Source organism: Gigantopelta aegis, chromosome 4 (assembly GCF_016097555.1).
Source record: "Gigantopelta aegis isolate Gae_Host chromosome 4, Gae_host_genome, whole genome shotgun sequence".
Lineage (NCBI taxonomy): Eukaryota > Metazoa > Mollusca > Gastropoda > Neomphalida > Peltospiridae > Gigantopelta > Gigantopelta aegis.
In genome coordinates this window covers 77,969,911-77,994,665 of record NC_054702.1, presented here as the reverse complement: position 1 = coordinate 77,994,665, position 24,755 = coordinate 77,969,911, and the positions used below count along the sequence as shown (strand labels likewise).

At 37.1% G+C, this 24,755-nt stretch overlaps 1 protein-coding gene across 1 annotated transcript in view; it reads right to left on the bottom strand.

Annotated features, from left to right (window-relative positions):
- The window catches only part of LOC121372291 (allatostatin-A receptor-like), a 110,458-nt gene extending 86,691 nt beyond the window's left edge, over positions 1-23,767 (bottom strand). Inside the window, exon 1 of the mRNA XM_041498583.1 lies at positions 23,367-23,767. Coding sequence (XP_041354517.1) covers positions 23,367-23,713 — 347 coding nt within the window. The 5' untranslated portion in view covers positions 23,714-23,767. The remainder of the gene's footprint in view (positions 1-23,366) is intronic.
- Between the last annotated feature and the right edge of the window lie 988 nt (positions 23,768-24,755).

Genomic DNA, 24,755 nt, shown 5'->3' with positions numbered 1-24,755 from the left:
TCTGTCCTGGTTGTATCCCCTCTCCAGATATCGTAGGACTTAGCAAAATTATTGGTTTTAAGGGTTTGTAACGTTTTGTATTGAGATACTTACTTGTCTGAACTTTATTGTTACTGAAAATGTTCACGAACTGTGAAGAAAAATCTGACAAATGAACAACAACAAATCGGATGTTGATTGCGCGAACCGTGCACGAGAAAACAAACCGAACCAAAATGATAACGGTCACGTGGTATACCAACGTCTGTGACATTGAAATGGAAATATCCCGTCTAAAAATAGATTAGACCTTGTCTGCTCAACGGTTTTTTCTCAAACGTGCGTCCGTTTTTCAGAAATACGAAAAATGCATTTTGTGGTATTACAAATACCAGGATTACCAGGATTACCAAAAAACACTTCAGGTGAATGGAAATGTATATTCTAAATAATAAACGGTAAGTTAAGTGCAATTTTATTTGTGAACAAAATGGGTTTAATAGCGAAAAACAACGCCGTAATGGTTAACAACTGGCCGTAACTAGGGTGTGTCCCTTTAAACAAATATTATCATTCTATTGTATCGTACGTTTCATAATGGATTATTAAAAATGGTGGTTTGGCGTTGAGATTTTATTTCTGGAGTGTGAGGGGTGTGCTTTCTGTTTTATAGTTTTGTTTTGGGTTTGTTTGGGGGTTGTTGTTGTTGTTTTGTTTGTTTTGTTTTTGTTTTTTGTTGTTTTGTTTTGTTGTTGTTGTTGTTGTTTTGGGGGGGGGTTGGGAGGGTTTTTTGTTGGTTGTTTTTGAGGGGTTTATTGGGCCTTTTTTAGGTTTTTTGTTTGTCTGGTGTTTGGTTTGTTGTTGTTGTTGATGTTTTTGGTTGTTGTTGTTGAGTTTTTTCAAATTTCTTGGGGTTATTTGGTTCTAGTTTGTTTGTTGTTGGTCTTGGTTGTTTTGTTTGTCTGTATTTTGTTAAGCGAGAGTTAACGTTTTGAAATTATTCTCGAAACGTCTTTTCACTCAGAATTCAATTACGTTTTTCATCTGTGAAGATCTCTCAAGAGTGGTAACTACTTCACACCGAGATTACAATAAATCCGCAAGTCTGTTCGTTACTGAGACTTGTTAGCAGGACAGAATAGTAACAATCTATTATAAGGGACAAATTTACTCTGGGGGTGATATAAAAACGTCAGCGGTGCTTTATAAATTGTTTTGTTTTTTGTTTTGTTTTTTACTTTAACAAGGTCCGATTATTTTAATGACAATTTGTAGTGAGATTTTGTTGTTAAATATATAACTCTGTTGCATGTATTTAACAAACGAAAAAGATGGAATGTCACTAACCGCAGGCAACAGGAAATAATGTAATAATTGAAAAATGTGTTGTGCTATGGTTCAAGAAATAATTTGGGAACTATTTAAAATATTGGGGTAGGACGTAGCGCAGTGGTAAAGCGCTCGCTTGATGCGCGGTCGGTCTGGGATCAATCCCCGTCGGTAGGCCAATTACAGTGCCTTACAGGCCGAGGTATGTGCTATCCTGTCTGTGGGATGGTGCATATAAAAGATCCCTTCCTACTAATGAAAAAATGTAACGGGTTTCCTGTTCCAGACTATATGTAAAAACGGCCAAATGTTTGAAATCCAATAGCCGATGATTATTAATCAATGTGCTCTAGTAATGTCGTTAAACAAAACAAACAAACAAATCACCTGAAACTTTAAAAAAAATAGACTTGTTATTGGTTGCAGGAGGCTTGTAGACACTTATTTGTTAAAGGGACTGCACTGAGTTTGTAGTTATTGTAATTTTTCCGACTAATAAAGCTTTTTTGGCTATTAAAATCACATATTAAATGTATTTTCGTTTTGAATAACAGAGTCTGCATACCTAATGTGTTTGCGGTCGTGTACTAATGTCGTGTACTAATGTTTGCCGCTGTCAATGTTAATTATATTTCAGGGTGTATACTACTAAATCAAATCCCACAGCCGATAATAGTAACATGTGTGGCTAAAACTCCTATCGACATAAACGGCGACGGATATAAATACTACCACCCGTCACCCTTAAAGTGAATCAGAAAAAATTGGGGGTCAAGCTGCTCATTTCTGAGGCAACGTCACACGAAACGAGTGCCTCGTACAAGAAGTTAAAGTTTGTTTTGTTTAACAACAACACTAGAGCACATTAATTTATTAATCATCGGCTAATGGATGTCAAACATTTGCTAATTTTGACATTTAGATAAACCTCGCTATATTGTTCCATTAATAGCAAGGGATTTGTTTTATATGCACCATCCCACAGACAGGATAGCACATACCACGGCATTTGATATACCAGTTGTGGTGCACTGGCTAGAACGAGATTGTACAGCTGGAAGAATAACTGATTGTGACAAGACAGCATTACTATTTGTTCGGTTGGTATGCAATTTTCGTATCAGGATATCGTATCGTGTGGCGGCGCCCTTAGACCCCAAACAGTAAAAAAAAGAAGAGTTAAGTTTCTTTAGTAAAGTTTAAAAAATAAAATCATGATAAAATTAATTTGGCAAATTGACTGTCATAATAGACCTCAAATGTTCACAAGACATTGGTCATTTTAATAGGCATAAGCATTAATAGGATTCAAAGGGAATAAAAATTTTAAATAAATTAAAGGAAAAAAAAAGAGTAAAGTTTGTTTTATTTAACGACGCCACTAGAGCACATTTATTTTTTATCTTAACATCGGCTATTGGACGTCAAACATATGGTCATTCTGACAGTGGTGTTAGAGGAAACCCGCTGTCGCCTCATAGGCTACTCTTTTTACGACAGGCAGAAAGGGATCTTTTATTTGCGCTTCCCACAGGCAGGATAGTACAAACAATGGCCCTTGTTGAACAAGCTATGGATCACTGGTCGGTGCAAGTGGTTTACACCTACCCATTGAGCCTTGCGGAGCACTCACTCAGGGTTTGGAGTCGGTATCTGGATTAAAAATCCCATGCCTCGACTGGGATCTGAACCCAGTACCTACCAGCCTGTAGACCGATGGCCTAACCACGACGCAAACAGAAAGAAAGACCAAGAGGGTGAAGGATTCTAAACACCATCACCGTTTCTCTCTCACAATTTACAGGGAACTAAAGAATCGATGTAATATGAAGTAATTTAAATCATTAAAAATTAATAGCATTTTGTTCCAAAACCAAAATGAAGTACCCAGTGACCTTTACAGTCACCTAAATCTTCAAAACAGACAAACTTGTTTTTGTGCTAGCGAGTTCATTCTCATAATACATGTTCACCGCCAGAGGTCGCTCGTTTGTATAGTGGTCTGAGACCGCCTGTATTTGTACAGAGAGGAATACAATATTGAAGATAGAACTCGACTCGAGCATACAGTACATTGCAATTCACTATATAGTTTATTAACGTCTCACTTTTAGGGAAACAATACGTATAATGTATTACTATGACTTATGACTTATGACTTGTACTTTTGTATTTTAAAAGCCACTCAAAACAGAGTAACCAGATACATGACACAGCAAATACAGCAAAATTAAATAATTAATGTACACTATTATATTTATAGAAATCGGTATTCGCTGGTGGCTTTGTGAGATATAAACACGCTATAATGTACAGTTAACAAATTATATAAGGCCCTGGTGTGTATTTAACGGTTAACGTTTTAACCATGTAATGGTGGTGTGATTTAAACAAATGGGTAATGGCTGTAATACTTCCATACATGTAGTGTGATAAGTGGAGTACTTGGTTTTTTTGATTTTATAATTACGTCATGGCTTTCTAAACGTTTATATAGGATTCAGACAGATACGATTTTGAATATGCCTCTCTCTCTCTCTCTCTCTCTCTCTCTCTCTCTCTCTCTCTCTCTCTCTCTCTCTCTCTCTCTCTCTCTCTCTCTCTCTCTCTCTCTCTCTCTCTCTCTCTCGTGTGTGTGTGTGTGTGTGTGTGTGTGGTATATATAAAAAGGTCTTAACGGGCGCGTGAGTAGGAATATTAGTAGGGATGGGTCTAAACTGTGGCGAGCGAAGTTCATACTGGGGTCGAGACATGTTCCCCAGGAATATGTATTAAAACACATAAAACATTTGCCTCAGCAGGGAAGGGTTTCGACCCCAGAAACCTCTCCCTCCCCTGCACACGCGCCTGCTTAAACTGATCGATTACAACATAATCAGCCATCAGATAATGTTCCAGTAACACACCTACGATTGCAACATTCTTTTAGACATGGAGTTCATCAAGAACTCGCTTTGTGGTCAAGCAAACACTAGAACAACTGTAGAGTCAATCTCCAGGTCTCAAACAGTCATACACTAAAGTCCATAAAATCTTTAACGAGTGCTAGCTCTCATTTGATGTCAATGTGTAGAATTTATTTTAAAGGGACTATCCTGAGTTTATTGCCATTTTCACTTACAATTTACGTACTTTTTATTGCTTAGAATATGATTATCTCTATAACCAATGCATTTCTGGACATTATAATGTTTTGTAGTATTTTAATATCGAATTTTGTCTGATATAATTTCGTACAAGAATTATTTCTTTCAACGGCCAAACGAAATTTTAAATAATTTGGTCAAAGGTCATTCCTAATGTATTTATTTGTATAAGGCTTTATATTTAAAACATATTAAGGTAGTATAGTGTTTTTAAAAAAGAAGAAAAAGAAGGATGTGTGTTTATTTTGTTGGGGGAATAAAAGGAAGTCTTGCTAAGGCTGAAACCTCACGGCCGTCCCTTTAAATATAATGTCGTCTGTCGATGCATTTAGTGTATGTGGGCCCATTGGGCTATTTTGTGCTCTAGCCAGTCCACCATGACTGGTATATCAAAGGCCGTGGTATGTGCTATCCTGTCTGTGGGATGGCGCATATAATAGATCCCTTGCTACTAAGGGGAAACAAGTTGCGGGTTTCCTCTCTAAGACTATAGATCAAAATTACCAAATCTTTGACATCCAGTAGCCGATGATTAATACATAAATGTGTTCTAGTGGTGTCGTTAAAGAAAACAAAGACACTTTTTAAACTTTAGTGGACGTTATTACTAATGGCTTGAGAACACTCTTCTGTTTGGCTTTTAGTTATATAACCTGACCTTTTACGCAAAACAAATGTTTTTAATTATTATTTATTTGTATGTGTGTGTGTGTGTGTGTGTGTGTGTGTGTGGCCAAGCTTCTATGTGCGTTTTCAGGAGTTAAGTTCTATTCTTATTCCAATTTTAAAATATTTGTAATAACGGGTTTTGTTACGGCTATGGCAAATAATTATTGGTCTGTCTTGTACATAGACACGCTCTTAGCGTTAATGATGGTTTTACGTTTAACTATGGCCTGCCCAGCTCAGCTTGCCTATGTTTAAAAACAAAATGCTTAATTAAAGGTGCATCATTACAATGAGACGCGTAGTAATAATCTGTTTCATACAATTAGAGTAAATTTTAAGAACGCCTAATCCGTATTGATTATTTGTGACCGAGTTGAAAAGGTCGGTATGTTTCTTGCGACTAATCGTAAGCAAATTACACAAAACTCGCGAGGTGAAAATAGTACCTCACGTCTTTGACCGGTGTTCCTTTTCCTAACTCGGGACAGGACGTAGTCCAGTGGTAAAGCTCTCGCTTGATCCTCTGTCGGTCTGGGATCGATCACCGTCGGTGGGCCCATTGGGCTATTTCTCATTCCAGTCAGGACACCACGACTGGTATATTTAAGTCCGTGGTATGATTTATCCTGTCTGTGGTATGATGCATATAAAAGATCCCTTGTTACTAATGGAGAAATGTAGCGGAGTTTCTCTCTAAGAATATATGTCAAAATTACCAAATGTTTCCCACCCAATAGCCAATGATTAAAAAATGAAAATGGTCTAGTGGTGTCGTTAAACAAAACAAACTTTGATTTTTTTCTTTTCCTATCTGGCCTGTGAAGTAAATGAATCTCTGTTGTTGTTTTGACAGCATCTCCCACCTGTGAACGTCCTGCTGTACAACGCACCGTCCCAGTCCGTGTGTGTCTCACTGTGGCATGTACCTTATCCGCTATTGCTTTCACACCTACATAGTTTCAGTACATTGTTTAAAACAGACCTACAAGCTTAAGAATAATACCAACTCAGGTGCGGATCCACGGAATAATACCAACTCAGGTGCGGATCCACGGAATAATACCAACTCAGGTGCGGATCCACGATATTTGGCGGGTGTAATAAAAGGAAAAGGTAACATGGACCAACTCGTGAAAAGGGAAATCCACTGACTTTTTTTTTTTTTTGGTTAAGTCACTTGAATATATTTCGGGGGATGGGTCCCCTGGTACCCACATTAGACCCACCTTTGCAACTGAACATTACGTACTGGTCGACAGGATTCCATTACCATTGGTATTGGAAGTTAATGTGTTGGATCAATGATTGAAGTCGCAAGACCATTAACTGGTCGTGTGTCACTGACAGAATCAATTCCGGTATTTGTTCCAAAGCTTGTGACATTTTAACATTTTACACAGGGGTTTGAGATGTTATTTTAATGTTAATCCTTCTTGAATATTTTCAAACTATCAGCGTGTCTGAATGTCGCATGTTAAAACTGGAATTGATGTCGGAAATGGAACACTGTCAGTAGCATGGGTAGGGGCTTAGACAGAAACTTGATTGTTTTGTACAGAAGGTTGTGAGTGGATTTTGTATAGATCAAGACCTGACAATGCAATTAATGTAAGCTATACGATCTGCACATCATCCGTTCTACAGGGCGGGACGTGGGAAGACGCTCGCTTGATGCGCGGTCTGTCTAGGATCGATCCCCGTCGGTGGGTCTATTGGGCTATTTCTCGCTCTAGCCAGTGCACCACGACTGGTATATCAAAGATCGTGGTATGTGCTATCCTGTCTGTGGGATGGTGCATATAAAAGATCCCTTGCCTTTAATGGAAAAAATGTAGCGGGTTTCATCTCTGTGACTGTGTCAAAATGGCCATATGTTTGACATCCAATGCCGATGATTAATAAATCAATGTGCTCTAGTGGTGTCGTTAAACAAAACAATTTTTTTTTTCATCCGCTCTAATATATATTTCAGGGCTCGAAACAACAGCCTGTAAAAAGCGAAAAGCTGTCCATTGTTTTGGACCTAGAAGGTGACATAGAAATTCATCTGCTAAAACGACCCAAAAATCACACGTCACTTTTCAAGAGACATTCACGGACGATTATCTCATCGATCTGCTATTTAGCTCAAGATTTTTTTGATTTTTTTAATTCCATACTTCTCCAAAATACATCTCAGATATTCTAATTTTTCAAACACAATCCTAAACCACATACTGTCATATTTCCAGCAGGCCATAGTTCTTCTTAGAAGGACACATTTCTATTGGCCTGCTATGTTTTAAACATAAGCCATTATTTTACTTCCTATCAAAAATTAATGAATGAATGCTTAAAGTCACAAACACTGGTGTTTGATGGGGTTTTAGTTGGGGGGGGGGGGGTGGGGGGTGGGGGGGGGGGGTTGGGGGGGTTGGGGGGGGTTGGGGGGTTGTTGGGGTTTTTTGTTGTTGTTGTTTTTGTTGTTGGGGTTTTTTGGAGGGGTATAATTTAAATAAGAATTATTTATATTTTATATTAATTTTCGTACACCTCCAGTGATTCTGGCCATCCAGGTTTTTGCAATACCCGAAAAAGAATTTTTCATAATTTTAAAAACGCCCGTTCGTCTGAGAAGTAATAGTTATCGAGATGAGCTCTAGGTATTTTTAGACAGCATTTCCCTGTTTAAACAACACATACTTCAGTTGTACTCTATTATAACTGTATCTAGATGTGTTACAGGTTTGTAGATTAACTGCAATTTTTAAGATGTTATCGACTAACAGAGACTTTTTAACGATTGTAATTACATATCAAATATATGTTTCTGCATAAAATATTAGTGGCTGTATATTAAACGTGTTTCTGATCGTTCTAATATTTGTACTAGGTTAAATTTCATTTTATTTCCTTTTCTCTTTTTTTCGTACGTAGGAAATTATTTTTCAACACAAGTTTGGGCGCCTTACAAATATTAAGACAACCAGAAATATATTGAATGTACAGACATTGATATTCTAAACAAGAAAATATATTTAATATGTAAGTTTAATCGTAGAAATATTTCATTAGTCGGAAACATCTTACAATGCAGCAAACTCAGGAATGTCTTTTTAACTAAACTTTGTGTCCATTTTCACGTGCTGAAACTTTAACGAAATGCATCGGCTATTGGGCGTCAAACTATGGTAAATGTAAAAATGTAGTAAATATCAACATCAATGTAAAAATTCAAGAGGTGAATTAAAACACAATGTAAATAGCTGTGCAATATATATACATATATATACATACATATATACGTATATACGTGTGTGTGTGTGTGTGTGTGTGTGTGTGTGTGTGTGTGTGTGTGTGTGTGTGTGTGACAGATTTCCTATTACAAGTCCTGTGTTTATTTGTTTATTCTGGTTTTTTGCTTACTTACATATTTATTAATCATCCGTACCATCAAATGCAAAAACGTGCAGTAAATAATTACGGTAAAACTATTTGATACTGCGAGCTTTATTTCTTTTCTCTTTATTTCTTTTATTTTCTTTCTTTCTTTCTTTTTTTTCTTTCTTTTTTATATATATATATATATATATTTATTTGTTCTCATTGTTGTGTATCGATTTTTGAAATTATAAACGGCAAGACACAGTTTCTACAAAATGTGTGTTACGAAATCTGATGGCTATTTCCCTGTGTTGGACAAGTAACCAGTTATATATAGAGAGTTTGAGATTTCAAATATGACAAGTACCAGATACTAGTATAGCTTGGCAGGTAATATGTTTTTTATCATTCTCACTACAACATAATATAGCCTACTATAGTTTCAGAAATCTTAAAAGGAATGCTTTTTTAAAGGTACGCTCTCTCCTTTCCAGAATTTAGCATATTACGTTCATGAAAAAGACAACAAAACCATAATGTAATACATGTTAACAGTTAGTGAAAAACAACATTTTTTTTTAACGACACCACTAGAGCACATTGATTTATTAATCATCGGCTATTGGATGTCAAACATTTGATAATTTTGACACAGTCTTAGTGAGGAAATCCGCTATAATTTCTATTAGAAGTAAATGTATTTAGGAAACAGCAAATACTCATGCGTGTGCACATGCGCATTCACACGAACACGCAGAAATCAGAAAGCGAAGAGTTAATTTTTTTAAATATTAACTATAGATGGGAAAGTAGTTTTTGTTGAATGACACTTCACTATATTTTAAATAAAGGGTATATATGCTTATTTTGACACTTAAGTTAGAAAATCCGCTTTCGCCATATATGTTACTTCTAACAAAAAAGCAACAAACATTATTTCAAAATACACTCTCTCATGATAGGACGGTACATACCAAGGTCTCACTACACAGATCACTTCCGGGTGAGAGTTCATTCATCATGGTCTACTGTAGTTCCTAATTGTGACACATGTTATGGTTCACATATTCACTTCTAGGAAATGGTGAAGAATTAAAACAATATGTATGTTTAATGGTAAGCCTTCTGGCTGTATTTTGCCCATGTTATTTTGTAATATTGTGCATCGACCTTTTGGGACATGGGTATATAGCGCAAGTGACAGCCGGAGTGAATCGGTGAATGAACCACCTGTTCGGACCGGTACTACAGCCAGATGCAGTCATATAGCAAAACACTGAGACGGAAATGTTCTCAATTTTGGAGTGAAAATAAATGCTTATATAATGTATGTTCGCAATGGTGTATGTTGTTTGTGCCAACGAGAACCCGTTCTATGGGCAATCTTCGCTTGAAGTTGGGCAGTTTAACATGGGTTTCAATGGCAGATGACATCTGTGTAGTGACACCCAAGGACTTTAAAGCACTATTACTAGTTGTGTAGCAGTGCTAAGAAAGGGTGACGTCGAGTAGAGCACGCGTGATCGATCATATGACGTATCGCAACTGTTTCGTCACTATGCTACAACTCGTACGTATAACTAATTATTACCCTCCTGGTGAAGATATAGCGGTGTCGTACAAATTTTGTACGCACCACCAGGTGCGTATACAAACTGTATTTTGATTTGTCAACAGGGAACAGAGTCAATTTCGATTGGTTGGACAGCGACCTTATTAGCATAACGGGACTATTTTTTTCATTCATAATTAATGTCAAGGTCAGTAACATCCACAACTTTTACTACAAATGTCATTCATTAAAAGTTGATGTAAACTGGACCGCGCGAGAAATATTTTTAAATAAAAAATAAAAATAAAAGAATGAATAGAACAATAATTAAACATATTCATTTTATTTATTATGTGGATTTTTGGTCTACAAATTGTTATTGTCAGTTGTGATTTGTGAATTCATCATTATTAAGGTCTTCGACAGTCACTTTTTGGACCCTTGTTTTGGCTTCGTACACAATAAATGAAACATATCCAACGTTAATTTTTTCATATGATATATTTGACAAAAGGTAGTTTTTTATTTTTTTAAACTTAAACTTAATATTTTTTGTAGAATTATGAAAAAGTAAAATATACCGACCTGTAAACAGAGTTGTTTGCTTGTTGTAGAAATTTAACAGGGGTCAAGGTTAGTAGACCAGTTTTTATTTTAATGTGGCGATGCATTGTAATAATATAGCTAATTTTGAATTTGAATGACGTCAGAATTCCAATGACGTCACTTTGCACCTTACAATAACCACAAACTGGGTACATGACGTTTCCTTTTTAAGAATGCTGGAAAAAATCTAATGTGTTTGAAGAAAATTCTGTGACTGAAAAATTGTACCTTTTACTAAATATGGATTTCAAGTGAAATTACGGTAAGATATGCTATATTTGTGTACAAAGAAAGCCAAAACAAGGGCGCGAAAAGTGACTGTCGTCGACCTTAGTTTTCCCGTGAACTCAGCTGCTTTTGCAAGCTACACTTTTTTAACTGCAAAAACACTTGTTATTCTCTTATTGGTTGGATTTTTGGTCAACAAATTGTTATTGTCAGTTGTGATTTGTGAATACATCATTATTAGCATAACCAGTGGGGTAACGGGAACATTTGTTTCTTGGGAGCGTTTTGTTAAAATATGGAATTATGCATTAGTTTTACCCATTTTTCACCCAATATGAAAATAACCATATATTGATGCATGTACCTTACAGCTTTCTTTAAATAAAAAAATGAAACCCGATGAAAATTTATGGGGAAGTACGTCTACACCACTCCCCTGAAAACGTCACTGAGAAGTAGCGGAAGTACAACGAACTATTTCTCAATGCGGCGGTACGTAGTCGTGCACCGGCTAGTTATGCAAATCAACATCCGGTCTTGAAATAGGCTACAAAATTGATTGATTGATTTATTTATTTTTCATAATTTGCGTGATTTAAAGGAGGGTAATAAATAAAATACCACACTCGTTTTCGCTAGATATAATTTTTACGAAACTCGTGAACTTCCCAAACGTATCTGACCTCACTTTCGTTCGGTCAGATACGTTTGGGAAGTTCACTCGTTTCGTAAAAATGACATCTAGCGAAAACTCGTATAGTATTCTATATTCAACGTCTGTTCGATATTTCCGAGTTCATGGAGTTGGAATGTCATAAGAGATAACTGCCCTTTAAAAATACGTTCCTAGTGAGTTATATAGTGGTTTTAAATAATATTCTAATACTCTTATATATTACGTCTTTGCTAAGCGTGACCTGGGGGCGGAGATCTACTTTAATTGCGCATTTGTGGTTTTATAAACGTCTTTAATTATCTCTTTGAATGGCTTTGTTCACGTTTTCCTATCTATTCTTGCCAGGTATCTCGGGTTTCGTCGCTGCGTACCCGCCTACTATATTAATCTGCGTCACTTTCAAAAGCATTGAATTTTTTTGTTGGGGTTTGTTTTTGTTTTTTGTTTTTTTGGGGGGGTTTTTTGGGGGGGGGAGTTTGTTGAGTTTTTGTTGTTATATAACCTTCAAAAGGCTAGTTTTTTTTGCTAAAAGTGGTTGATCTGCTTGTGTATTGAAATTCATAACGACGCTGGAATTAGTACACGTTATTACGATATTACGAAAATAGGTTGTTTGATGACACATAATTGGCAACAGTCTATTAGCGGCTGATAAAGTTATCAATCTCGAACAGATTCCGTCTCGCAGTTGGCGTGACGTGGGTACAAACAAGAACTAATTTGTCTTATTAACGAATCATCCAGCCCCTGCTTTATTCAGTTATACAAAAACCACTTCCTGATTCAAAATAATTGCTGCTGCATGGCTGTTTATATTGTAGTTTGAACATTTTCTTTTTCTCTGTGTTACATAATGTTGTAATATGGTCTATTTTGAACGTAGATTCACTGAATTAAAGACATTATTAAAGGACTATTCTCATTTGGCAGCCATTGTAAGATGTTTCCGTCTTACAGTCTTTTAAGACGACTGAAATTACATAGTAAATACATGTTGTTGTTTAGAATACCAGTGTATGTAGATCTAGTGTCTTTGTGATCATCTGCTAATGTTTGTAACAGGCCTTTTTCATTTTACTTTTTAATATATACTGACATCCAAATTAAACTGTACAAGGCTTGAAATTGTATTATAGAAAACCAACAAACGATATATTGGGATATGAAAGAATCATGAAATTCAACATCTAAACGTCACAATGCACTTCGTGATACATGCAAAGTGTCTGTAAGGACACTGGTGGTTTCTAAATTGGTTCTTTTCGATTAGCAACAATAGTTATCAAATTATTTAATTTGTTTTACAAATATTAGACTTGCAACAAAGACCTTGTTTATAAAGACACTGCTATTCTAAACAAGAAACTAAATTTAATATATTATTTCAGTCATCAAAAAGTCTCTGTTAGTCAGACAATGCAAGCTAACTCAGGATATTCCTCTTTTTTTAATTTCTATATAGTCTATTTTATAATTTTCTACACCCTTAACAGAGCCGGTTTATTCCAGTAGCACATGTAGCACGTGCTACGGGCCCCACGGTAATGTGTATATTTATTTTCCTTAGGTTATTTTTCCCCTCTCCCTGAGAGGGCTGCAAAATATATATCCTGGGAAGGGAACCCGGCTGTTATTTGTGCTACAGGCCACGCGGATCCTTAAACCGGCTCTGACCCATGTAATAACTAAAACTATTTGTCTCTATCTTTAATTTCTTACAAACAGTTATGTCCATCTTAAGTATGTTATTCTAAGTTGTGCATGTGCTGTTATACCTTTATTATTAACATACTGTATACTGAATTTCACGTAGCCATTGTAAGGTAAATCGAATGTACATGCAAAACTAAGCAACTTGCTTTGGTAAATAAAATGAATGAATAAATAGTCAATGTGCAGTTGTTAATATCTCTTACTGAGGTTATACAATTACAGCTAGTAATTAAAGTTGTAGACTTCAGTTTCAACCCGTGGAAATGGACATTAATTTTCGTTAATCTACAAACCTGTAGCACATTTCAGTAAACTTACAATGGAGTGAAACAAAAGTCTGTAAGTTTCAACGGAGAAATACTCTTAAAACAGACTAGAGCTCATATCTATAATCGTTATTTCTCAGACGAACGTGCATTTTTAAAAACATGAAACATGCATTTCGTCTTGTTAGAAAACCCAGGATAACTAGAAACACTTCGGAAGTACGGAAATGGATAATCTAGCACTAAAATATACGTGATGTCGGATTTCAATTATCAAAACGGCTCTAGTAGTGAGAAACACGCCGCAGTGTTTAAAACCTAGGGCCTGTCACTTTAAAGATGTCGTTATAGCGGGATTTTCCATCATATCCTCTCGTTAGCTAACCATCACACTGCGTGTTCTTTGTATTTGTGTAATGTAACAATAACGTATTTCATGTCATTTAAATCTATTTTCATGCTTAAAGCCAATTAAGGTTCAAGCACGCTGTCCTGGGCACACATTCCAGCTATCTGGGCTGTCTGTCAAGAACAGTGGGTTAGTGGTTAGTGAGAGAGAAGAGGGTGTGGTGGTCTTACACCTACCCACTGAGTCGTTAAAACTCGCTCTACGAACCCTGTACCTACCAGCCTTTAATATCCGATATCCGACACTACCGAGGCCGGTAACAATAGCGTAACGACTGTCTGCAGCGAGAAAGACAGAACGTTAATTAAGTCATTTCCACAGGATTCCATTCAATCTGAATCAATCAATCAATTAATCATTCACCATTCTATTTTCATATACGAACCAGTTAAATAGAAAACTACATAAAAACATACACCCTGTGTATGATCTATCAAATAATAATCATTAATGTGTGTTCATTTTTCCCATCGATGTAACTTGTTTGAAGGACTGGAAGGAAATGAAGAAAATGTTTTTATTTAATGACGCACTCAACACATTTTATTTACGGTTATATGGCGTCGACATATGGTTAAGGACTACACAAATATATTGAGAGAAAAACCGCTGTCGCCACTTCATTGGCTACTCTTTTCGATTAGCAGCAAGGGATCGTTTATGTACACCATCCCATAGACAGGATAGCACATACCACGGCCTTTGATGTACCAGTCGTGAGAAATAGCCCAATGGGCCCACTGGGCTATATCTCGCCCTTTGAAGGTCTGGAGACTGAAAGCAGGAAACATCTTCTTTGAAATATCTCATAACAATATTGACCAATTAATGGCGCAATATGAGTTGGGTAGAGGAGTAAGAAACAAAATCCATAGCATTCAAGTTAATAAATCTGTATTTGATTAAGTCATCCAACCGACACAGGCAGCAGTGTTTATATTTTCCCCATCAATGTACCTTGTTTGACACTATCCTAACAGCCGTACATTAAGTTAACTTGTAGAGTTTTACTGATATAATATTAGCACCATTGATTCATTTCCATACTTACTTTTGATATCAAATATACGCTTTGTTCTTTTGTGCTGGGGTGTAGTTAAATATGTATTCATTCATTTATTAATTCATTCATTCATTCATTCCATCATTCATTCATTAGCTGATGATTTGGTGCCTGGGTGTTAAGCATTCGTTCGTCAGTTCAATCTACGCAAGTTTCAGAGATCGCTACACAATGTTAAACCGTGAAACAGTAGTTGCTAATCAATTTTTAACTGACTAGAAATGTCCGATATTGTTTTAATTTTCCAACCAGGAAAGAAATATTTGTTTAATGACGCCTCGGCTCAGTTTTAAACTATAGCTATGACGTATGATTATTGTATCACTTAGGCGAAAGAGAGAACGAAAGAGATGGAGGAAACCCGCTTCCGCCGCATGGACTACTCCTCCCAATAACTGTCAAGAGAATTAACGTGCTCATTCAGAGCAAGCTGTTGTAGCGCACTCCTATTCTGGGCATAGGCACCGGCCTCGGCCGGCTCCTCCGTCCAGGACAAGAAAGGAGTGGGGTGGGTTGGAGGGTGAACCGCCTGCACTGGCAGGTGCATGGGAGCACCAGCAGTCCGACCGGAGCCGGTAACAGCTGCAAGGGATCTTTTATATGTACTATCCCACAGATAAGACGGGACATACTACAGCCTTTGATATACTAGTCGTGGGGCATTTGTTGGATTGGGGGGAAACTCGAGTCCACAGACGGCGATCGACCCTGCGACCTATCGCACTTCTGTTGAGAGTTTTATAAGTGAGCTACAACCCGTCGTTTACGTCACAACAACGACAAAGTGCACGCTCAATACAAACATATTGATGGCCAGCATTTTGTAACATGTACACACATTAATATGGATGTTCAGTGCTGCATGCTTGCTGGGTTGGCTTTTTTCTTTCTTTCATTCTTTTTTTTTCTTTTCTTTTTTTTCTTCATTATTTTTGTCTTTCTTTATTATTAGTGTTGTTGATTTTGTTTGTTTGTTGTTGTCGTTTTCTTTAATTTTTTGTTTGTTTTTGTTAATTTGGAGGGGTTTTTTTGAGAGTGCGTTTATATGTCTTTTTTAACTATCACGGGTTTTACTTATAGACCAAACATCTGCGAATTTAATCAAATTAAGTGTGCTTCGGAGTTCTGAAATTGCCACTAACTTCGTCCATTCAACTAAGATTTTAGCACAATAAAATGAGTTGCAATCTTTATAAACTTAAAAGCAACCATTTGAATAGCATTGAGTGCGGCCACGCAAAACAAATTTCACCTGATTTCCTAGCCTGTGAAATTAAGGTCGATATTTTGCGATAAAACGAAGTCTCTTTGTCGTCTTTTCCTCTGCACAGTCACACTACACTATACGAAGCTTAATCTGACTTTGCGTAAATTCCCACTCTACAAGACGCTTAATAACTGTGTTACATGCTTACAAAAGATTCTATGAATTACTGACGCCGTAAGCAATTATGGCCTTTATTATTTAAATATGTATCAAGTTAGGAAGTCGTGAAACATAATAAGATGAAAACAGTATCGAGCTGCTTGCAGTGTCGTGTTTATTACGACATGCACGACAGACGCAGTTAACTATCTCATCTGATAAATCAAAGTTCAGTGTTGTTAAACATACACACGTAATTACGATATGATTACCTCGTAAATTTGAGAAAATATATTTAACCTAAATGAGCTTAAAAGGAAAGTACATCAGGGGCGGATTATGCTTTAGGTAAGAGGGGTTTCCGAAACAATATGTAAATGTTTGTAATTTAGATCTACGTGGTGGGGTTGTTTGGGGATTTATTTAGCCGGGGAGGGGGGTCCGTGCAACTGGCAAAACCCCCATTAATCCGCCCCCGTAACATGTTTTAAAGGTATTCATTAAAATAAGACACCGTACTCAAAAGCGTATCACAAAATTGTACTAACAGTATAAACTTACATTATGTGCCTAGTATTTTTTTTTAATGATATATCGTATCTTTACGACTTGTCGGTGATATAAAGTAACGTGTACATCGGTTATTTCGTGTCTCTCCACCACCATCATCACCACCATCACCACCCCACTGTATACAAGAAGGATTTGAAACATGTCTGGGTGAATTAGATGATGTTTCGCGTATAGTTAAAAGTTAAAGTCTGTTTTGTTTAACGACACCACTAGAACACATTGATTTATTAATCATCGGCTATTGGGTGTCAAAGATGGGGTAATTCTGACATAGTCTTAGAGATTATTTTCCAGTTAGCAGCAAGGGATCTTTTATATGCACCATCCCACAGACAGGATAGCACAAACCACAGCCTTTGATAAGCTAGTCGTGGTGCACTGGCTGGAACGAGCGCTTTTACACTGGACTGTATCCCGCACCTATCTAGGAACTAGGAACCTATCAGGTCCGTGTGTATTAGGGAGGTGGGGTAAAGAAAGTTTATTTTATTTTTTTATCTTATCATCGGCTATTGGACGTCAAACATATGTTTTTTAGAGGAAACCCGCGGAGGTGGGGTAAGGACGAAAATGTACGGGTTATTTTCTGTCCTACTTTATATAACAGTGGTAAAAATCTGGCTTGTGCCCCCACCCCACCCACCCACTCACACACACACACACACACGGCACTTTCCCGTCCACTAGATATTGCGCCCCAGATAATGTTCTTACGGGCCTGCTTCTGGGTGATAAGCCTTCCTCTCTAGACTGGTTTCCTCCAGGTAAGGCACTGTAATGTCCATGCCTCAGGGAGTTCTCGTCCGCCTTTTGTACAAGTTCTTATTATCTTGCTCCACGTTGCTTATCGTTCATATCAACAAGGGCCGCTGTCTGTTCGTGGTATAGCCACGTTCATTGACAAATGGGGATGACGAGAGGCTACGGGCTTTTTAAAGAGGCTGTATCGTGTATCGATTAGGACGGATTCTAGTAGACTAATGCCAATCTGTTCGTGATTTACGGGCTATCCAAGCGCTTCAACGACACGCCATTACCACTTGACAGGTCTGGATCTAGGAGTCTCCGGGCAATGGTAAATGCTAAAGATTGCAAGATCATCTTCCCTGCCACCCGTTATCAACTGTAACTGACAATGTTATACTGAGGAATCTCGTGACAGCAAACAGAATAATGACAATTTTGTTTCCGTCATTTGACCCAGTTACGGTTCAAGCACGTAGCACCGGGGCCTGACTGTCCAGTGTCGATGTTAGAGAAGGAAATGTTTTATTTAACGACGCACACAACACATTTTATTTACGGTTATATGGCGTCGGACATATGGTTAAGAACCACACAGATATTGAGAGAGAAACCCGCTGTCGCCACTTCGTGGGCTACTCTTTTCGATTAACAGCAAGGGATCTTTTATATCAGGGCGACCAACCTAATGGAAATATTTTTCCGGAATTTTCTGGTATTTTCATTTTTAAACGCGTGAACGCCCCTTTCAAAACAATAGTTTAAAGTACGCGAAAACACCATTTTCAAAAATATAAAAAATAATTTAAACAGCGCCATATTTCACATATTTAAAAAATAACAACAACCAAAGAGATACATTACAACAACATTGTATTATTTATTGGGATGTTATGTATTCAATAATAAAAGTATAAATCAATCCATATAAGTGGCAGAATTTTTCTACTTCTTTTTTAAGCATAGCCCTACCTTATGGCTTGCCTAGTTTACAAAACAAGATAAATATATTCATCAGTGTAAATAAAGTTACTATACCCAGTACAGCAAATTAACAGCATTATCACACACACACACACACACACACACACACACACACACACACACAGAGAGAGAGAGAGAGAGAGAGAGAGAGAGAGAGAGAGAGAGAGAGAGAGAGAGAGACCAAACATCAAAAATCATCACCCAAAAAACCTACAAAAAAACCACCCACTTTATTAGCAAATAGTGTAGTACAATTTCACTCCCACCTACAGATTAGTAATAAAGTGACAAACTTGGGACCAATGTTATTTTTATGTAGGTACATTGCCACATTTGCACTATTTCATCAGTGGGGTCGAACTAATTTGTGGTTAACTGAATCGGGGACGAAACGTCTGGTACCCACATTGAGACTGGTATCGTTCTACATTACGCTTACTTTACTATTAGAGTACCACTTGTCGCGGCAAAATCTAACAATGGTGTGTAAAAATTTAAACTTTTTATAGTTTAACTTACTTGAATAAAACAAGATCGGTAGGTATATTTATTAATTAATATTAATGTCATGAATTTGTCATTGATTACTGGTAGCCAAATAGTGTTTAGTGAAATGTTGCACGTGAAACTATACGAAAAGAACTTAAGAAGAGAATTGTGGATCCGTTTCTTTTGTTTTCGTACTATCGCAAGTGTTCTGTTATATGTTCAGGTTTTTACACACCGTGGCGAAATTGCACGCATCGCCATAGAACTGATGTTTGTCCCGTAGTAATTACTGTATGGTGTTTGAATGAATACATAAACTACATAAGAAGTAAGACAAATTTCATACATGGCTTCAGTTTTTCGATTATCAAAAACATTTTCATTGGTCGGCTGTTGACAAATACAGCCAATAGACAAACGTCTTAGTAATAGCACGAAACAGTCGATAATACCAAGTTCAGTTTGCAATGGAATGATTGAATGAATGAATGTTTAACGACACCCAAGCACGAAAAATACATCGGCTATTGGGTGTCAAACTATGGTAAATGCATAAACAATGTGATGATCAACGTTAATATAAAAATTCAACAGTTAAAGGTTACAATGGAGAATGCAGAATGATAAACTGTTTCATAAACTCGGGATTTCAAAATACAGAAAATTTAAATTAAAATATATTCAGAAATGGTCGCTTCCAAAAAAAATAATGATAGCGAATTTGGAAAAAATTCCGGATATTTGGCATTAATTTCGGAATTCCGGATATGGGTTGACAGGATAGTACATACCACAGCCTTTGTTACACCAGTTGTGGAGCACTGGCTGGAACGAGAAATAGCCCAATGGGTCCACCGACGGGGATCGATCCTAGATCGACCGTGCATCAAGCGAACGCTTTACCCACTGGGCTACGTCTCGTCCTCGATGTTAGGGAGGAAACCTGCTTCAAACTACCGATTATCAGCGGTTTGCATTTACAGTTATTCAAATTTCAATCAAGTCTTGATCGACGTACATAAAATATCAAACGGACGTGCACGTCCGATTTAATCCATTTAATTCTGCTTTAAGAAAATATTGGCCCAAGCAACTGAAAATAAAAACATTATACTGTAATTTTTAATGTTTAATTGTTTGGGGTTTTGTTTTAGAAAATTGAAAACAGAAAAAAGATATTGTTTTCTTCAAGTCCCAGCTTGGTTCCGAGTATTCTACAAACCAAGTTTTACCGTACTGAAATTTCCCATAGACGGCTACAAGTAATCATTCTTGTATTATTATTATAGCTTTTGTTAATGCTGGGGTCCAAATTAGACGATCGTCACCTACGACCACCAACACCAACAACACCGACTGTGACCAACACCCTACCATCCCGACCTAACAATATCAAAGACATGACAGAACTAACTAACCGTGGTTGTAAATCGGTGGAGGCAACGTGTATCATGTCATCTGGACTTGTATTGGGGTGGTAGTGGAGTGGGTGGCAAGGTTACTGCTCTTGATATAGGGTGTACTTTCTACAGTTTATACCGGCCTCGGTGGCGTAGTGTTTAGGCCATCGGTCTACAAGCTGGTAGGTACTGGGTTCGGATCCCAGTCCAGGCATGGGCTTTTTAATCCAGATACCGACTCCAAACCCTGAGTAAGTGCTCCGCAAGGCTCAATGGGTAGGTGTAAACCACTTGCACCGACCAGTGATCCATAACTGGTTCAACAAAGGCCATGGTTTGTGCTATCCTGCCTGTGGGAAGTGCAAATAAAAGATCCCTTGCTGCTAATCGGAAAGAGTAGCCTATGTAGTGGCGACAGCGGGTTTCCTCTCAAAATCTGTGTGGTCCTTAACCATATGTCTGACGCCATATAACCGTAAATAAAATGTGTTGAGAGCGTCGTTAAATAAAACATTTATTTCTTTTATTTCTACAGTTTCGTTGGGAGGTGTACCTTAGCGTCACCTCGCCACAATCATGGTAGAATTAGTCTCGTTCAAACGATATTTTTATCGAAGTGTTTGCTTTATCACACCAGAAAGCAAAACATTAAACAGTTATGTAATGTAATTGCTTAAAGACGTTTTATGTCATAAATTGTGTAATTTGGTCTCTAGAAACAGATTTTTAACTGTTAATGAAACAAAGTAACAGTGTCTGTATTTGATTAACAGTGTGAGGTTTTGTAACAGCATTGCACTCTGTAATCACATTAATCTGGTTCTAACGACGCCAAGGGTTAGTCTCGTATCACTCAATTACAACATGTTTGTCTGTTCGATAATGAAATTATTTTTCTTTATAATGCTTCTACACAAAACACCAACATTGTTAGTAGTGCACTCTGTTAATAGGAAATATATGTACTCATTGTTTTAGTACTTTACCACGGCTTGGTGTAGTGTTGTATTTGTTTCTTTTTTTATTGCATAGTTGTTTGGTTTGTTTTTGCATTGGTGGAAGTTTGTCATTGTTTTTGTTGTTCTCATTTGTGTGTTTGGTGGGGGTTTTGTTATTGTTGTTTGGAGGGGTGCTGGTAGTAGCTTAGAGGGGGGGGGGGGGACAGTGTATGAATGGCGTAGCGCGTTAGCGCGAAGCCATTCATACTAAAGTGTGTAAAGCGGTTTTGCGTTTCATACTAGCATGAAACTCAAAAATATTCACGTTCAATTCTTATAATTCTAAACACATAACCATGTCATTAATGTAAACCTCTTTAAAATAAAAAGTGAACTCTATTTTCCAACTATTTACTATTTTATTAACACGAAATTCATACTCAACATTAGCGGAATGCCTATGGTAGTTTCGGCTTTTTCCGTCAATAGCCGAATGAGAGAATGACAATGTTACAATCATTAATACAATTCATATTAATTTTTTGCATTAAATATCAATACCAAGTAGAAACATTTTGAATTCCCTAGAAACATATAACGTAAGTAATTTTAATAACTTTTAACCTGTAATAAAAATGTCTGAAGCGATCTATTTTGTATGGTATAATTTATATGTGAAGCGGTTGGTGTATGAATATTTAACTACGAACTGTGGATGGGCGCCATTTTTTGATTACTGTCCAGATTTACCAATTACGACGTTGAAATTACAGTTATAAAATATTTGAGTGCGTGAAAATTCCATGTGTTGATAGATTTGACATGGAGAAAGTGGTTTCAATGTTTCCGGAAATGGATGAAACAGGTGTGTCGCGAGTTTCTGAGTTTACTGGCCTTGTAATTGTGGAAGTGGCAACACAGGATGGTTTTGGCATGTGTGACTTCAAGTGGTGCGACACAAGTATTCGTGACATTTGACAGTGCCATGCTGATGTTTCATTTTTGGAAAGTGGAACATTCTCTGTTGTAGCTTCGAATTGAAGCTTCGTTCCTGTGTCCCGACATGTACATGATATGCCTAGTTTCAAAACCCGAGTCGTTTAAAGATTGGATCGCAGTGGCTATGTGTTGTGTACCGTGTACGTCATACTACAATGCCGTTGAATGCGCGTTACTGCTAATGGTTGGCATGAACTGACTGAATTTTGTTTTTGAAATCGCTTTTGTAAAAGACCAAATTCCATTGGAATTATACACTTTTTTTGGATCGACAAAATAGATTTTTAGCTGTGGGATTTTGAATTCACTATAAACATGTAACGTAAGTAATTTCAATAACTTTTAACCTTTAATAAAAAAATGTCTGAAGCGACCTATTTTGTATGGTATAATTTATATGTGAAGATTTTTAGATGTTTACAAGTTTGACGGCAGACGATTACTGTTTGATGTCTAAAAATAGAATCTCACGGAAATTCCTCGGGGATTCCTTTGTTGACATAATTCATAAAGTAGTTCCGGCTATATAGCCAAAAATAGTGCTAAAATGAGATTCATGGTGCTATGAATGCCAGTTTTTATCATCACGTGATACGAATTTAACCAATCCAAGGGTTTATAATAAAGGGATTTTTAGAGATTGGAATTATATATTTGTGGGAGGAGTTCGGGGGTTTTGTGGGGCTCGGGGTGTATTATTTATGGTTTTTTAGGGGGTTGTTGTTGTTTTGCTATTATTATTGGCCGTGTCTGCTTTTAATAATAGGAGAAAAAACAACAACAACAAAACAAATTTAAAAAACAGCCAAACTAGGAATGTTGTACGATGCGTAATTCTGAAAATATACAAAAGGACACAATTATAACTACTTACCTCTCGAGAGATATAGCCACCAAGGTGAGCACACTGGCGAAGACGAAGATGGGCAGGAGGTAGTACAAGACGGAACACAGTGCGTCACTACCGAACACGTGCCAGTGGCACGGCGCCGTGTACTCCAATAGCTTCAACGGCATCACAATGGACGACACTAATAGATCAGAAATGGCCAGATTGACGATGTAGTAGTTGGTGACGGTGTGCATGTGTTTGTTGCGCCACACCGTCATGATGACGAGGAAGTTGCCGGTGATGGCCAGAACGATGATGGCGACGTAGAGGATTACTATCATGAATGTCACCGCCGGGATCTGCGTGTAGTCCCGGTGCGGAAGTGACATCACGTTACAGATTTCGTCATCCGTGGCGTCATGGGGCAACAAAGTATCGTTATAATCTCCAGCCGTGCTGTTACTGTAGAAAATCATGTTTATTGTTTGGTATGAGGTGTTTACGGACTGGTACAGAATCGGACGTGGTGTTACGTAATTCATTGTGACACCTTTAAGTATCCGGTATATTTGAATGTTTTGAACAGAAACTGTACGATGAATCACATGGTTTAATCAACAATTGTTATTGTTGTTGTTGTTTTAACTTTTGAACTTTGTTAAGCTATAAATTATCCATTTTAATTGTATAGTAGGTTTCCAATTTGCTGTGTCTCCATTAAGAGTAGAACGCCGTTCATGTGTAACAGAACACAGTTAATTAATAATTAAAAATAAAGGTCTTCATCTTCTCTGATGTTTCCTTGACACACCACCAATTACTAAAATTTCGGACCACAGCCTTGTACAAAGGTATTCTCTTGGTCAATCGTTTAAACTCATTACTGTGCATGTGCCTTGGCTTTAGCAATATCCGTGGTGTAGGCAAGTAAAAACACGAAAATGTGAAACTCTGACCCTCTATGTTGTTAGCAATGTTTTCCTTTCAATGTACTCCTGATGAAAACTGTAACTTTAAAATGTTAGTAACAGACTGGTGATGTTTGCGCAGTGATAATGTGTAGGTGCAATCCAAGTAACATTATCTGAGATAAAATGGATTCTACTCCAGGTGTGAAAGATCGAAGCGGCCTTTAAAATGTAATCTTGATTAGGAAACGGATGTTCTTTGAGAAGCATTACAACCAGCTGTTTGAATTATTCAAAGAATGTTTAGTCCAGCCAGCTATAATAAATCCAGTCGAGATGATATTACCGGGTGGTAAACAAAATTGTAAAATAATTTTCCGTGAATATCAATATTTTATATTCATTTTTTGGATACTACATACTATGTGTAGTACACAAAGTTGTTTCTTGTTATGACTTTACGTAGTTTTCTTAGAAAAACTAATCAAATTATTAAACTTTTCTTTAAAAAATCCATTGTCAT